A 17,040-nucleotide genomic window follows, 5' to 3' on the forward strand; every position below is an offset into this window, starting at 1 on the left:
ACGTTTAATACCATGTCTTTGCTGGACTTTTTTCCTGGTTCTTGTTCACCTGAGGCTGGTTTCTTTTTGTGAGCTTGCAGAGTAAAGAAGGTCCTGCAGGACCACCAGGAGAGATGGGCAGACCTGGCTTACAGGTAAAACAAAGGCAGATAAAGATGAAGCAATACATGCGTATATATTAAACTTCTATCTTTATCAATCATTCCCAAAGCCTCAATTCAGGTGAGTGTTATCCCAAGACACTTTACAAAGAGGGAAGGTCTAGACTGTACAATGTAATTTATAAAGACCCAACATTAATCCACCATGAGCACAGCAGTAAGAAACATTCAGCACAGTTCAGTGGGCAGCAAAAAAGTTTACCTCCTTTTAGCAGGAGGAAACCACACCAGAACCAGGCTCATATTGAACACCCATCTGCTGAAGCTGTGTTGGGGTTGTAAAGGGATGAAGGAGATGCAGAAAAAGAGAAGAGGGAATTGCAGAAAGATAGAAGGGGGAGATTAGAAAGAGAGAAAGAGGTGCCGGAAAAAAAGAAGAGGGAGATGCAGAACAAAGAGAGAGGTAGATGAAACAAGATTTAAAAGGGAGACACAGAAAAAGAGAAGAGGGAGATGCACAGTTAGAGAAGAGAGAGGCAGAAAGAGAAAAGGAAGACAGAAAGAGGGAAGAGGGAAATGCAGAAAGCATGAAGAAGGAGATACACAAAAACAGAGGAGAGAGGCTGGAAGAGAAGAGAGTGATGCAGGATGAAAGCAAAGGTAAATGCAGAAAGAGAGAAGAGGGAGATGCAGAGAAAAAAAGAGTGAGATGCCAAAGGAGAGGATATGGAGATGCAGACAGAGAGAAAGGACATGCAGATAAAGAAACATCATTGCAACAACAGTGATATAAGATACATTTACAGCATCTTTTACAAATTTCTAGTACCCTAACCATATTTTGGTAGATATGGCTATAATGTTAATCAACTTAAAATAGTCATATCAATGTCTTTTATTCCAATGTAGTGTATGTTTTATAAGTTGTTGTTTTCTTTTTTGTTTCTCAGGGGCCACCAGGTGAACCTGGAGAGCGAGGACAGCCAGGGATACCAGGAGAGATGGTAATTATCTTTACATTTACTCTCTGGTTCTGAAATTATTCTTATGCTTAATGTAAGTTGCCTCTTAGGTGTTTGTCTATGACTGCTGAAACTGATATAGGGCCATTAAGAACAGTCACTTACTATAACCCAAAAAAGTAAGGCCTTTCTTCTAAACCCGTTTCAAGGTCATATTACAAAGACTTTGATTTACCTTAATAAAAGATGAAAAACAGGAGCTGTTAGTGCAGGGTGCTTGTAGATAGAAAATTGAATCTAAAGTGCAAGGGAAGCCACAAGTCTGTTTTAAGGCTCTTTTAAATAACACCAAAGATGTAGTTAAAATGCATTTATTTAAGTAGGGCATTTATGAAAACATTCAAAAACAGGAACAAACAATTAATGGTTTCTCTACATGATGTCTTTTCAGTGTGCAGAAGGGTCCAGCTTTAGTGCAGTGACCGACCTGAAGATAGTGTTACAGGCTAAAACCGGGTAAATCAGCAAAGCCATGATCTAAAGCACTAACGTCCAGTGTATTAGAAAAAAGAGATGGAAAGTAAACAGGACTGGTTTTCAGTATTGGAAACAGAAGCTGGGTAAGCTCACCTGCAGGTTGTCTGGGCCTCCAGCCTAGTTCACTCTAGCAGCGTAGCGGTGATCAGCGAGCTCAAGCTTCATAGCAGTTCAATTTAAGTTTGTTTTGGTTGTAATTCAAAAACAACCACAAGCTTCATTCAAGTCCGTAGGAACTGGTTTACTGTAGAGTCCGAGTTGGCGTTTTCTCCTTCTCTCAGTGGCAGCTTTCCGCTACCTGAGTCTTGTGATGTCATCTCAAGGTGACACAGTCTCAGCTTCGCTGCACTGCTGGCATGCATTCAAGACTGCCGGACATTCAAACACAGGTAGACCCAAAGTTTCTTTCCCACATGAAAAGCAGTCCAAAACAATTTACAAAGAGAAAACAAAGGAAAAGAAGAGGAACTCTACCTTGCCTGCTTATTGTTCCTAACAATAGGCTTTTGTATTTGTCTTTAAGAGGTATTTTATTGCTCAGCTTGGCTCTGTACAGTCTTTATTGGTAACTGAAGGAAAGCCCGACAGCTTCCCTTTTCTGTTTATTTCTTCACTTAAATGTGACAATTTTCTTCTGAAAGATTATAGTCATCCGTTTATATGGACATTAAAACTTTCATTAACTTTTGGTGGATGTGTAGAGAGATTAGTCGACACCAGAATGTGTCATTGATAGCACTGATAGCATCACGCAGGAACAGCGCAGTTTAGCACTATTTTGATCGAGAAAATGGGGAAAAGTTGTATGTAGGCCGTGTCAGGTCATACTCACAGATAACCAAAGCATTGACATATTCAGCACAGGAATGTGGATGTTAGGTCACCAGGAGAATTGAAGATTGGAGATGCTACTATTGCTAACTGGCTTCACATCATTTACCCACTGCTGCAGTGACCCAATCTGAAATAAACCATGAGAATTTTTTTTTTTTTTTTGGTGTTTTCTTGACTGAAGACCAGTCAACTAAACTCAGTAATGATTTGCATTTCAACAGAGATTATTCACAGTGGAAAATCACACATATTAACATGTTATTGCTATGTTAGTTAATTTAAGAAAGATTTGTCATCATAGAAAGACTTCTCAGCATCAACTGAAACTGAAACAGCCTCCTTAATTGATGTAGTCTAAATCTAAGCTCTTTACTGAAGTTTAATGATGCCTTTAGTTATGAATAAGTAGGTCACATTTTTATAGCAGCACCGTTACATCAGCTGAAAACACTGTAGATATTGTCATGTTTAATTTAAACATGTTTAATTTAAATCCTAACATATTTAGAGTTACTGGAGTAAGTATCAAGTTTATATTAATTTCTTTTGGACTGAATTACGATTGGCCTGCTATCAGACATTTTCTAAGAACAGACCCACCGTTGGTTCCAGTTTTCCAGTTTAATAGTAGAGTGTTAAGTCAAATGAAGTGTAACAGAGCCGGTGGAGCAGACTCAGTGTGGTTAAAGGGAGTGGGTGTTTGGAAACCCTCTGCACATGAACCTCCCTATGATGTAACCCTTCTCATTCTGAGAGAATAAGCGCTGAAATTGTATTCATTGCAAAATTAAGAAGTTCCATATTTTCCTCCAAATTTGATTACACTGAGGCATAGTGGATTATTTTGTGTTATTTCATAAGTTTCTCATTCTCATACATGTTGTGATTTAGTGCAGAGTCCCATCAGATTTAAAACCCTTTGACTTCATTTGTTTGGGTGAACAGCCTTAAATGGTGAAGGTGAAATCCACTGTGTTACATCCATGTCAGAAACCATCTTAAAATACATAAACATGCGTCCTGGCAGTCCACTGTGACCATATAGAAAGTGTGAAGCTGATGACATATGTAGTGTGAGGTCTCAGCTGGGTATTGTACAGGAGGTTCAAACAGTGTGGTTAGTTAGTTGGAAACCTTCAAGTCGTCTGGACAACAGCCTTTGGTTAGATAAATCCTGTGTGGTAGAGAATATAGATCCACTCTTTATGTCTGTTGAATAACCTACATGAATATAAGCTTTAGGTTTATTCACATTAAATCCAAAGGGCCCCTTTTTGATGAACCGGGTGTCTGTGGGGTCTTAAAAAGTTTTGAAAGTTGATAAATCACTTTAGCAGGAAAAAGTCTTTTAAAGACACACTGGGTACATTTTTTTTTTGCACTGAACTATCTAAATTGATTTAAAAAGTGACCGTTCGTATCTTATCTGTTTTAATCAAGGTCTTACTGTGTATCATCTCATATATTTCCTAAAGTTTTCAAAGACAGAGAAACTTTAAGTTACATAATTGTTACAGGATATGTCTTAACACAGTGGATGCCATAGGTTGTAAGCAACGCTATAAAGCAGGCCCAGAATGGTTACTGATGATTGATACTGCCTGGTCTGTTTATGTGCACCTTCCCTTATCTTTGAGGGTTCTGAGGCAAAGCCAAAGTCTATCACTTTGACTCTCAAAGGCTGCATATCATGGTCAACTAACATTTTGTTGCCAGATTTCAGATCAGAATGAGCAACACCCTAACCTTCAAAGTAAATAGATTTGCCCATTTCTATGTTTCTCCCTGGTGAAGCCATCTTGCAAAACTTCCATCTGACCAGACTGGGCCCTGTGAGAAAGTGACAGGACCAATCAGGAGTAAGAGACAGTACTTTGCGGCAGGGGCGGAGTTGTGATGCAAGCAAGCAGCAACAAGAGGCTGGAAGAGATTAGTGTGAATGCTGCTGTAGCATCAGTTTTATCAGAACTTGACGACATTTCTTTGTTAAAAGAAGAACAAAGAACAGCATTGAGTTGTTTTCTTTTCAGAATGACAGAAGTTTTGTACTGACATGTCTACAGTCGCCATGGTTCATGCTATGCCGTTCTCAATGGAGTTTACTCCTCGTAGCGGCGCACACCTTCAAGGTTGCATGTTTTGTTGCTCTGATTGCCCCGTAAAGATGTGACAGACGAAATGTTGATGCAACCACCCTTTGAGGTTTTTTCAAAGGCTCTGCCCTTTCCCAAACAGTCTATGGGAGGTTTCCCAGATAGATGTGTGAAACATCTATCTGGCGTGTCAGGTTAGCAACACCCAGTCCCTTTAGAAACTCAAAAGTTGTTGCCTGCTAGACTATGATGGTTCAGATCTTGTCAAGGGGGAGTGAATGGCTCAGTCTTATGCAAATAAACTCCCTGGCACTCATGTCCAGCAGATTATATACCTGACACAGACACATACCTGCCCTGCTAAATAAATGAGTTGTTCCTTCTAACAAAGTTGCATTTATCAGGATGGACACATCTCAGTATTTTTAGGCTTTCACCCTCCTCTTATATCTGAGACACTGAACTATTTTTTTCCAACCTCCTGGCAACAGGAACTTACTGCCTCTTTATTTATATGTATAAATCCTATGCTGTTCATTTATCCTTCACTGTTTTAAATACAACATTTAGCACTGTGAACACATATGGTTTAGTCATTCTTTGTTGATATATACACATTTTCATCCTGATTTTAGGAAGAGTAATTGCAGCCTTGCAGTCTTTCTGACATTTTGTTGTTATTCAGGTGATTCCCTGTCTGTGTGATGAATGGCTGTGTTGAGATGTGGAGAGGGTCAGTGTCTTCACAGAACAAACTAATGAACAACTGATGAAGTCCTACAATGTGAAGCTCACCACATCTGTAGATTACTTTGATTTCACTCACTGTGATGCTAGTTTGTTTGATTTCTTTAGGTTTACTGTGTCAGTTTTGTGCATGTTTCCTTTAGATAATCTGGAAAGTTGTCAAAACTTCTCCTAAGCTGATAAAAAATGCAGTCAGCAGCAACAGTAGGAAATGATTTGTTTTGTCTGGTAGGGTGAACGGGGTCAGCAGGGCCCTCCTGGACGACCTGGGGCCCCAGGGAGAGATGGGGAAAATGGTGAAGATGGAGAGCCAGGGTCAGCTGGTGCTCCTGGATCACAGGTGGGCCTTTCTCTTATATAAAGGCATTGCAGCCTGGGATTTCTGGTTCTTATACTCAAGATTTCCCATCATGTCTTTGTTTGACATCAGGGCCCATGGGGATACAGAGGAGAGCGGGGAACCAAAGGTGAAAAAGGGGATGAGGTGAGTTATAGAGTCCATTTACATTCAAGAATTACTACCAAGGACTATCTACAATACTGTGTAGGGGTGTGTCATGTACAGCATCTACTGACTTATGTAATACGATTCTTGTCAATATATTTTGATCAAAAATACAAAGCTATATAAAGATTTCCCCAGCTAATTTTACCCATGTCAAATGTCATGACTTCAATATGTCATAGCGACACTCAAGACATGTCGGAGGGTGACCTAGGCGGATGTTAATTGACAACAGGCTAAAGTTGGACAGTAGTAAAGAGAAGTTGAGAGATATGGGATTTTGTCTCGCAATATATAACCCAACTCAGAACTGATGTATTGTGATATACCCGTCTATTTAAATATGGAATATCATGTAAAAGTTCATTTTCTCTCAAAACTTCTGTAAAATTCTAGATTCATATCAGACAAAGTGAATTATTTCAAGACTTTTATTGTTTTAATCTTGATGATTTCGGCTTGTAGCTCACAAAGATAAAAAATCCGGTATCTCAAAATATTAGAATATTGTGAAAAAAGTCCAGTTTGCAAAGGTTTCCTGAGCTTTCATTCTCTTATTTTGGTTCAGTTGACACAACTGCAATCATGTGGAAAACTGCTGACTTGACTATTGACAAGAATACAACCACTGACACCCTTTACAAGGAAGGTAAGCCACAAAAGGTCTCCGGAAAGGGCAGGCTGTTCTCAGAGTGTATCAAAACATCTTCATGGAAAGTTGACTGGGAGGGAAAAGTTTGGGAAAAAAAGATGCAAAAACAGTAGGGATGAGCCCAGCCATCATAGGATTGTCAAACAAAGCAGATTCAAAAACTTAGGGAAACTTTACAAAGAGCTTACTGTGGCTGGAGTCAGTGAATCAAGAGCAATCACACACAGATGTATCCAAGAAATGGTCTACAAGTGTTGTATTCCTAGTGTTGAACCACTCCTGAAACACAGACAATGTCATCACCATCTGAACAGGACGAAGGGGAAGAAATGGACTGCTGCTCAGTGGTCCAAAATCCTGTTTCAGATAAAAATCAAATTTGAAACTTCATTTAGAGATCAACGTCCCAGTGTCTGGAGGAAAACTAGAAAAGCACAGAATCCAAGGTGTAAAATTTTCACAGTGACGGTTTGGGGTGCCATGTCATCTACTGATGTTGGTCCATTGTGCTTTATCAGGCTTAGAGTCAACGTCGTCAGCCATCTACCAGGAGATTTTAGAGCACTTCATTCTTCCATCCTGTGAGAAGCTTTATAGATATGCTGGTTTTCTTTTCCATCCGGACTTGGCACCTGCCTACAGTGAAGCCAAAACTACCAGAAACTGGTTTGCTGACCATGGTATACTGTGTTTGATTTGCCAGCCAACTGGTCTGACCTAAACCCCATGGAGAATCTGTGGGGAAATGTCAAGGGAAAGATGAGAGACACCAGACTCAAAAATACAGATGAGCAGAAGGCTGCTACCAGAGCAACCTGGACTTCATAACAACCCAGCAGTGCCACAGACTGATTGGCATCATGCCACATTGCACTAATGCAGTAATTTGTGCAAAAGGAGCTCCAACCAATTTACTGCATGAATGAGCGCAGTTTTTCCGAAGGTCAACATTTCTGTATCATAAATATTTTATGGACTGGTGATTCTGTGATCTAATATTTTGAGAGAGTGGACTTTTTTTTTTTTCTTTTTTTTTGTTTGTGGGCTGCATGGTGGCGCAAGGGTTAGCGCTGTTGCTTCACAGCAAGAAGGTACCTGGTTCACTTCCCTGTCAGAGCCTTTCTGTGTGGAGTTTGCATGTTCTCCTTGTGCATGTGTGGGTTCTCTCCGGCTTCCTCCCACCACCAAAAACATGCTTGTTAGGTTAATTGGTGACTCTAAAATTGGCCGTAGGTGTGAATGTGAGCGTGCCTGGTTGTCTGTCTCTATATGTCAGCCCTGTGATTGACTGGCGACTAGGGCTGGGCAATTAATCGCAAATTAGATTAATATCGTACAAAACAAGTCCTATTTTCTTTATTTTTGTATGTTTTTATTACTAAATATGAGAATTATATAAAAAATATCATTCCTTTAAATACAACAGTTCATATCCAATTTGCAAAGGAGTCAAAATCATCACAATAAGAATTTTTTTTTGTGAGCTATACGCCTTAATCATCAAGAATCAAACAAAAAGCATCATGTATCATAAGGTATCCCATCTTTTCATAAGACGCACTGCAATTCCCACCCCAACTACTGTATGCAATTGAAGTTCATGAATACTGCCTCCCTAAATTGTTTTCTATGCCTCACAATATTTTTTTACCATCTGGGTGCAATATGTTGTTTGCAGATGATGCCATATTACAGCAAAGAACTGCATATTATAATGCCTAAGTTTTGTGCTGTTTCCACCTGTGCCAACCGGTCAAACTAGGGGAAAAATAAAAACAAATTTGAGCTGTGTTTAAGTCAAGAAAGTGAAAACACATTAAGGTCTAAAGTTTCAAAAGCCCATTGAGAAACAGAGTCGGCCATGAATTAAAAGCCTTCATGTAAAATCTGGAGGAGTGGAGTCAGACAGCTCTCACATGTGGTCCATTGCCACCAAGCAGTCAGTTTATAAACACTGTTTTTGCTTGTTTTCCACAGCTGATATCCATCCAGTCTTGCAATGGGAAATCAATGATGTTTTTATCAATGCAGTTCATTTGGCCCAGCACAATAAAAAGGGCTGGTCTTTTTCGCTGCAAAGAAGCACTTTATTTGGTACCAGTTTAGTAGCTTTGTAAAGCCAAACTGAGTTACAGTTGGTAATTTTTCTCTATTACCACATTTTCCTGAACCGCATTTATCATTTCCCGCCTCCCATCCAACTTTAGTGCGTCATAAGAATCACATGACTGCAAACAACCTATAAATGTCTCTTCTGCCAAATTCTTCATGTTCTAGGATGTTTCTAACTATATCTCGACCTTGTGCTGTGCAGACACCTGCTGCTGTTGTGATGCTGACAGAGTGATGATCAAAAAAACACAACTCACACTTTACACTGCTGATGTTTTGTCTGTTTACATATTCAGGGTCTTGTTGGCCTCAAGGGTCCAAGAGGAAGTATGGGTGAACCTGGTGAGAAGGTACACACTTAAGTAATATATTAACCGGCTGTTCTCAATATTAACAATAGGAATTTTCTTTGCAAAGAGCTTCTCAGCCTTTGACACAGTGTAGCGCAGAGAATTAGGAACATTGCAGACAGACCATGTTGATTTCAGCTGTAATGAAAAATTTAGATTATGTTGACCTGTGACTTTTTAAACAAATTTTCTTTTCTAGGGCTCTAAAGGTTTACCTGGCCGACCTGGTCCTGTTGGAGCCCCAGTGAGTCTTAAAACCTCCTTGTTTTGTTTCTTTTTATAAATACAACTAATAAGGAATTGTTGAAGTGACTTTACATTATATTATAACCCTTAGAAATGTTTTTGGGACAGAAGCCAGGAACACTTTTTTGTAATTTGTGGCTTTATTTTGTTATTTATTAGGAAAATGACATTCACAATCTGCTGGACAAGTTGCCTGCACACAACATGATCCTTGTATAATTAAAAGAATGGCAGTAACAGGTGTCGTAGTGTCATTAAATTTGTATTCTTTAACATGGTCTGAAATTAAATGAATATATCAACAACTGGCCTTTGAATCATTTTAAATCTTTAATCCAGCCCCTCCTTGAACTTGAGTTTTCAGCAGGAAGGAACTGAGTTTCATTGTCTCTTTGCTTGCATCATAGGTTTTCTAAATTGGTGTGAAATAAGACTCTCTGCCTTGTAGTCTAAGCACAGACAGTGGAAAGTTGTCTTGTATAATCTTCTCTATGCAAACAACATTGTTCTGTGTTTAATGATATCTTGTTTTCAAGTCGGCATTAAAAGCTTCAATCTTCCCTGCAGGGGCCTCAGGGGGTACGAGGTGGCGACGGGCCAGAGGGGCCTATCGGGCCTGTCGTGAGTACTGTCAACTCTTTTGAATAGACAAGATGCTCTTAAATCCCTGCAAGTAAAGTTGTCAGGCGTTACTGCAACTGAATATGTTTTATTGATTTTAGAATCATTTTTCCATCCTTATACTGGCTGTCTATTAATTTGTATTATTTAACACTTAGAGCCATGATATGTAGAAGCTATTCAATGAAATGCCTATATTAGTTTGAATGACTTCTCCTGTGTTTAAATACATGTGTATTATTTGTTTAGCTCTCAAATTGCCTTAAATATTTCAGGAGGGGTCTGGCTGCAGACCATACATTTCTGATGGCCCCTCTCAAAGACTGTTCATCTGAGACAACATATATCTCAGAAAGGAAAGCGTATTTTCAATTTTAGATTTTTAAAGAAAATCCTGCAACATTCATGAACAAAGTCTGACAGTTACATTCATGAAATAACCACTTTGTAAACATTACAGACTAATATACATTTCATAAATAAACCTGAGAATAAAGATCAGAGATCTGATCCGGGATTAAATTATTCATTGATCCGTTTTAGAAGTAATGAAACGAACGATGGCTGACTCAAGCTAAAGCTAAAGATTAGCATTACTACATCAGCCAATGCTAAGTTAGCTTCAGCAATGTGAGCTTAAGCAAACATTGCTAATATTGATATAGCTACACAGATAACATACCTCCATAGTTTATGTAGCTGCTTTGTGAGCTTAGCTTTAGCTACATTTGCTATGTAGCTCCATTACCTATAGCTAAGTTAGCTTTCACAAAGTGAGCTTTTGCAAACACAGCTAAAGCTGACTTAGCTACACAGACAACGCAGATATGTATCTTACATAGCTGCTCTATGAGCTTATTTTTAGGTCTGTTAGTTACATAGCTATGCCATCTATGTAGCTACACAGATAACACAGATATGTATCTGACATAGCTGCTTTATGAGCTTATTTCTAAGTCTGTTAGCTACGTAGCTATGCCATCTATGTAGTTTACGCAGCTGATGGGACTTTGTAAGCTATGCTGGCTACATTAGAATGTTTTCATGGTGGACGAGCTTTTTTCCTGTAAGCAGATTGTTTACTCTGCTTTAATAAACATTTTGTATCAGGTTTTGCGGGCCAGGTTCTTAAAGTAGAACTTTTTGTATCCTAACGTTTGCCTTAACCTTTAACTTAATCCTATAAAGGAAGTTTAATCTGATTTTATTTTGAAAGTTTTAGGGTATATTTTTGTGATATACAGTGTCTCAGATAAAGTGTTGTCAGAGGGGATGAATGGGCTGCTGCTAGACTGTCTTGAATATTTCAAACAGTTTACAAAACCAGAGTAGTTCTTATTCTTATTGTAACAGGACATTACATGTTATGGTGGCTGTCATGACAGAGCCACTGTGATAAGCACAACTTGGTGTGATGTGAAAGACTGCTACATAATGCAGAGGGGATTGATATCAGAAGCTGCCTTTCTGTTGCTGCATCTTATTCATGTATTTGGTTTCTTACTTGTGATGGGCCATGATTATCCTCTTAAATAGGTAGCAAGATCAATCAGCCAAGCTCACCTGTCTCCAGGTGTGAGCAGAGACCAGGCCTGCTGCACAGTGCACCCACATCTGCAGCTTACTTCTTGGTTTAAAATTGAGGACTCTATTCAATTAAACCTGCACTCCAGAAACAGTAAACTAACGTTTTAATGAATGAAATTCTCATAATCAGGGAGAAACATTGTTAAAAGTACATTTCTTGTTTCATACCACAGCAATCACTGAATGCTTTGCGAGTAGCTTGCAGCAGGAGGGCTACTTTTAACTTTCTACCCATTATGTGAAAATCATCACAGAAACTGATATTGGTTCACTGTTTAGTAAACACAATGCATGGAGTTCATTTTTAACCGAACAGTTCTCAGTTTAGATTGGGAAGCTGCAGAGACAGTTAGAGCTGAGCAGAGCAGCTCTTCTGGTCACATTTTGTTATTGTTTTGACTGAAAATCTGCTGGAGACATAGTTGACAAACTATGCATTTTTTTTAAAAGTAAAAAAAATCAAAATAATTATTTCCCCACAGCATTCATGGCTGCTGAAATTTGTTGTATATGATAAATGAACTCCTTTAGTTAAGTTACATTCTCATTCTACACTGTTGAGCTTGGTTTCTCTTTGTGGCTCAGCCATAAAAAGTGAATGCAGCTTTTATTTATATTGTTTATAGGGCACATTGTAAAAAAAGTGGTTTGTAAAACATTTTTGCAGTTGCATCAACTGTCTCAGTGATGTGACTGATGGTTAAGAATGGCCTACTTTACACCCGCTGTTTGGCTGTCATACAAACCTCAAAACAGTTAAAGGGCTAAATAAGAGCTAAACAATTGATGGCAGATTTTCTGGAAGACATTCCGCTGTTAAATGTTCTTATATAGATTGTTTTTGTAAGAGAGTGTGATCATTTTTGCTATCATGAACTTGTTGTCACCAGGGGGAGAGAGGATTGGATGGCCCTCCAGGTCCACCCGGGCCACCGGTAAGCAGACCGATGATATAAATGACTAAATATAGGTCTGTTAATGCTGCTAATTAATGTTTGCATGTTTCTTTTGTGTTTCACAGGGTGCAGCAGGTTTCACAGGAGGAGTTGGTGCCCAAGGAGTTAATGGCTCGAGGGTAAGATTTTAACCACAAAAAATTTTCATTGAAAATGTTTTGTAATGTCAAGGTGGTGTTTGTTTACTTTTTTTTTTTTAACTACCCAAACCATCTCTATACTGTTAGATGTCAGAAGATATTTGAATAATAAAAGGCTTCTTTCCTTGTGTGATGTTTTAGGATTGGTAAATTGGCAGAATATGGGCTTATAGTGCACTTATTTTTATTGCATAGCCATAGAAGTGTAAGCTCTAGTAAAAATAAAGCAATATTATTTACTGACTTTGTCTTGAAAGTTAAGTAAATATCAAACTGAGTTTCCAAACTTGCTCCGCAGGTTACATCTCCTGTGTTTAAATGGTTTATTGTTTCTTTCAGGGTGACATGGGTCCTACTGGTAGAGTCGGTCCCAAAGGCCCACAGGTATGTTTACATATTGTTTGCTTTTATATGCTGCAGTTATTCAACTTTCTGAAATGTTTAGACAGTGTGTTTGGCATTAAATTTTGTTCCTTTTCCTTTTTTTGACCAGGGGCCTCCAGGTTTAGAGGGACAGATGGGCCCACCAGGCCTCCGAGGACCCCAAGTGAGTACATTTCAAGGCCAGTGCGTTACTGGAGAGTTGTGACTGTTTGGAGTGATGCTTCATTCATTTTTAAGTGGTAATATGCTCCGTGTTAAAGTCATTTATTGCATCTTTGCAGGGACATCCAGGACTAATCGGTGCAGCTGGATCTAAAGGAGATCCTGTAAGGTTTTTTTCCCTTACATTGTACTTAAAGGTTTTTCATGTACAATGTCATACAAACTGTATCAACATGCAGATAATGAACAATTCCTTTTATTATCTAATAGAGAATTGTGTATTTTATCCTTGTTTTACGTTCTGTGATGCTTCTTTTTTCCTTATCAGGGACCTGTAGGGCCCATGGGTGCCCGTGGGGAACCCGGCTTTGAGGGACCCATGGTGAGTGGCACATGAACGTATTCTCTAGAGTTTTACATCATCACACTGCAGTCATACACATTTTATAGACAGTTTAGATGTTTGTTGGAGCAGTTGTGATGGTGGGATTCAGTCCCACTTTTCTGCAGTTTGACTGATCTTTTTGTCACCACAGCAGCTTTATGTTACTGACAGACTGTAAATACTTTCATCTCATTGATATTTATTGGCTCTCTGTTTACTGAGTGTGTGCAGTAGCCTGACAGTGCCATCTACTGGCTGTAGTATCTCAGTGGACCAGGGAGTGGTTTGATTTATTGTAGTCTTTTATGTTAAACAGGCAGTTTAACTGAGTAGTATTAGTATCTATTTTTAACAAAACCCCTAGCAGCATACTTCAATACTTTATAAATTATCTATTTTTCCTGTGATAAGTCATTATCCATCATTTTCTTAAGATTTTGACTCATTTAGATTGCTATCTGAGCCTAAAAATACTGGTTTACCTTTAATTGAGGGTTTATTTCTTTGTGCTTCAATATGTGTGCTTTGTAAACCTCTTTATGTTGGAATCTTTGACATGTAAAATTTGGCTCCAACTGCATTTTATTGTTTATTTACTGTGGCAATGTCACCCTATGAAATAAAGCCTTTGATTTGGGAACTAGCTTTGTTATGACACACAGCCTATTACAAAACTAACAAGAGATAACACATTTATATGCATATTCAGTTGTTACAGTCCCTTTCTCCTTGCAAAACAAGCTGGTGATGGCATACTGAACACATGTCTGAGTAAATGATCGCAGAAAAATGATTTGTAAGTCACTCAGTGCTGACTTTTTTCTAACTGCACCTGTAGTTGTAAGTGTTGTTTCTGCTGTGCTGAGGTGTTTTAAGCTGCTTCTAGCTTGAGCACATGTCCTGATGTGGGCACTCGTAATAAAAGCTTATGAGAATAATAAAAACTAGGACTTTTATTGTGAAGAACTTGATGTAAGCAGTGTTTATCTCTGATTTAACTTGTATTTGGCAGTCACACCGATAACTTTACGCAGATACAGAATTCACAGTTGTTTCTCTGACTGCCACAGCCTTCTTTGACTCATCAGGGACTTAAACAGGAGTGTCATGAGTTAAAACACACCATTAAACAGTTGTTTAAGCCAGTGGTTCCCAACTTTTTTGATCTTGACCTTGACCCCCCCTACAAAAAGCCCTAAACATACAGGATCTTACCCAAGGACACTATTTGAAAGTGTTTTATCATGATTGTAATGAGTTTTTGCCCACCTTGAGATCTCTGGTGCCCCCTTAAGGGATTCCCAAACCCCAGGTTAGGAAACCAAGGGTTTAAGCCATTATTAGTTGAATCACTGCGGCACTGGGCTCAAGAAAAAACAATATGAACACATGCAGCAGGTGGCATTTGTTAAAGCCCCAGACAAGCCGACAGAGAGACTCTGTGCAAAGTGAGCTTTCTAGTTGTATGTTGCCCTATCCAGGAAGTATAGCAACTGTTTCGTTGTACTTGTTGTGTATTTAAACTCATTCAACGTTTTTTAATTTCTGAAAAAGCACTTCTTTGTTTATTTTTTAATAATGTAGAAATCAAATGTTTTCTTTTCTCTTTCTTTACTTTGAAAGTAATCTGTTTCTAAATATGCTGATTGGTCCTTCAGCAATTGAACCATTTTCCCCATTTATGATCCATTTAAGGGCCCAGCTGGGGATCAGGGCCCTGGGGGCTTCCCTGGGTTAATGGTAGGTGCTTTTGATGGGTTTCAGAACATATTTTCTGTAAATCTTAATGCTTTGAGAATTAATTTGACCATGAAGTTCTTTCCAGGGTTTCAGGGGACCAGATGGGGACAAAGGGGATCCGGGACCTAAAGGCAACAAAGTAAGAGAAAGCAACTTTCTGTTTTATAACACTGAATATGCAAACAATTTGTTTGATGTCAGGGGGCTTCTGCATGCTATTTAACAAAAGCAAAGTGTTAAAAAAAGACTCTGAGAAAGTGAAAAAGCATGTTTCTTAAAATTGTGTCCCTTTTAACTCATGTGTCTTTAACTCTATGATTTAAAGAGACCCCTCCCATTTCATGTAGAGTAAATGTTTCTGTTTTTTTTATTTCAGGGTTTCCAGGGAGCAGCAGGTATTAGGGGTCCTCAGGGAGAGAGGGGACCTACAGGCTTCCCAGGTTTCCCAGGCACTACAGGTCAACCTGGCTCCAAAGGCACAGAGGTACAATGAACACTGCTACAGTAGTCTCACTGACTTCTTTCTTCAAATAGCTATAAAAGTAACATAGGTTTATGTTATTGCATTAAGTTGATTTACACAAGCCATAAGAAAAGTAAGATTCACCACTACATATTAAATCTACAGTGTAGCAGAGCATTCACAGTATGATATTGTATTACATGCTCTTTTAAACTGGGAAGAGAAACTGCCTGCTAAGGGTGAAATGGAGTGAAGGTTGACTAGTTTTTATATTTCTTCATTCAGGGCACAAATGGAGAAACAGGTCCTCCGGGAAAACAGGGTGGTCGCGGGTTAAAGGTCAGTAATGTTTTGTGTGTTGCACTAAAAAATGTCAGATGACTTCAGATGTTATTCCAAATTTTATAACTTATTCTGAAACATTAAAAATTAATTAAAGCTTGTCATAATTATCAAATCTTATTATTAAGAAACTAATTACATCTGCACACTTCTTTCCTAACTAGAGCATCCATCTTGTCCCTCCCCCCATCAAGTCTTGGGACACTCTTATCCATATAGAACCCCAAAAATTGGAAAGGGAAACAAATGTACCTTTCTCGAAAGACACTTTGGAAAAATATTGTAAATTTCAGTGGGAAAAACAGCCTTATCTTCTTTGAGGGCATTTGGCTTTGTTGAGTTTCGTTTGATATTTTATCACACCTGTTCAGAAACCTCATCATTCAGGCACCTCCACCTTCTGGAGGAACTGTGGCTCCCAGAAAGCCAATCATTATCACCTGTTATGAGCTTGTCCTGAAAATTTAGTCATTTCTTGGTTAGATATTTGTAGAGAATTAACAAATCTATGTGGAAAAATTTTTACTTGGACTGGGGGATGATTTTGTTGGAACTGTTTGCTCATCTACAAATAAGAAAAGGAAGCATTTATTTGGAATACTGAGCATTCCTGCCTGCAAGTGACCTTGCAAAGCCGATGGATTGGCCGTAATCCATGTCTGTCTTCAGGCAGATCCTTGCAAAGCTCCAGTCTGAAGCAGTTGTACCAGGTCTGAGAAAGGTCTGGACCAATCAGAGTCATTTGAGGAGAATCGGGTGGTAGCTAAGGGCAAGATTTAGTTGTACTGCAGCTTTAGAACAAATTTCAGGAGTTATGGTAAAAGTCTGATTTTACAAATAGAAATATACCACAGGATCAAATTTTCATGCTTTGTTTAATTTTTATTATATCAGTGTATCAATGTTGGCGTCTGTTCTGTGTGATTCCACATGAAATATAAAATACTTGGAACACCCTACCTCCAGATATGAACATGCAAAAAGGCAGGGGTATGGCTAAATGATAGGGCTAAGCAGTCAGCCAAAGTCAGAGAGAAGATATCTCTTGCAGTAAACATTTTATCCTAATTCATCCCCTAACTTAAATTTAGCTGTTTAAATATAACTGTGTGCTTAAATTG

The 17,040-nt window shown here is 38.7% G+C and overlaps 1 protein-coding gene across 1 annotated transcript in view; it reads left to right on the top strand.

Annotated features, from left to right (window-relative positions):
- Positions 1–17,040, top strand: part of LOC121525257 (collagen alpha-1(XI) chain-like) — a 108,025-nt gene that overhangs the window by 81,986 nt on the left and 8,999 nt on the right. Inside the window, exons 12-28 of the mRNA XM_041811141.1 lie at positions 81–134; positions 1,052–1,105; positions 5,507–5,614; positions 5,705–5,758; positions 8,840–8,893; positions 9,093–9,137; positions 9,707–9,760; positions 12,238–12,282; positions 12,369–12,422; positions 12,783–12,827; positions 12,937–12,990; positions 13,109–13,153; positions 13,318–13,371; positions 15,070–15,114; positions 15,200–15,253; positions 15,491–15,598; positions 16,291–16,361. Of these exons, the coding sequence (XP_041667075.1) occupies positions 81–134; positions 1,052–1,105; positions 5,507–5,614; positions 5,705–5,758; positions 8,840–8,893; positions 9,093–9,137; positions 9,707–9,760; positions 12,238–12,282; positions 12,369–12,422; positions 12,783–12,827; positions 12,937–12,990; positions 13,109–13,153; positions 13,318–13,371; positions 15,070–15,114; positions 15,200–15,253; positions 15,491–15,598; positions 16,291–16,361 (998 nt within the window). The remainder of the gene's footprint in view (positions 1–80; positions 135–1,051; positions 1,106–5,506; positions 5,615–5,704; positions 5,759–8,839; positions 8,894–9,092; positions 9,138–9,706; positions 9,761–12,237; positions 12,283–12,368; positions 12,423–12,782; positions 12,828–12,936; positions 12,991–13,108; positions 13,154–13,317; positions 13,372–15,069; positions 15,115–15,199; positions 15,254–15,490; positions 15,599–16,290; positions 16,362–17,040) is intronic.

This window comes from Cheilinus undulatus, linkage group 17, assembly GCF_018320785.1.
Source record: "Cheilinus undulatus linkage group 17, ASM1832078v1, whole genome shotgun sequence".
NCBI lineage: Eukaryota > Metazoa > Chordata > Actinopteri > Labriformes > Labridae > Cheilinus > Cheilinus undulatus.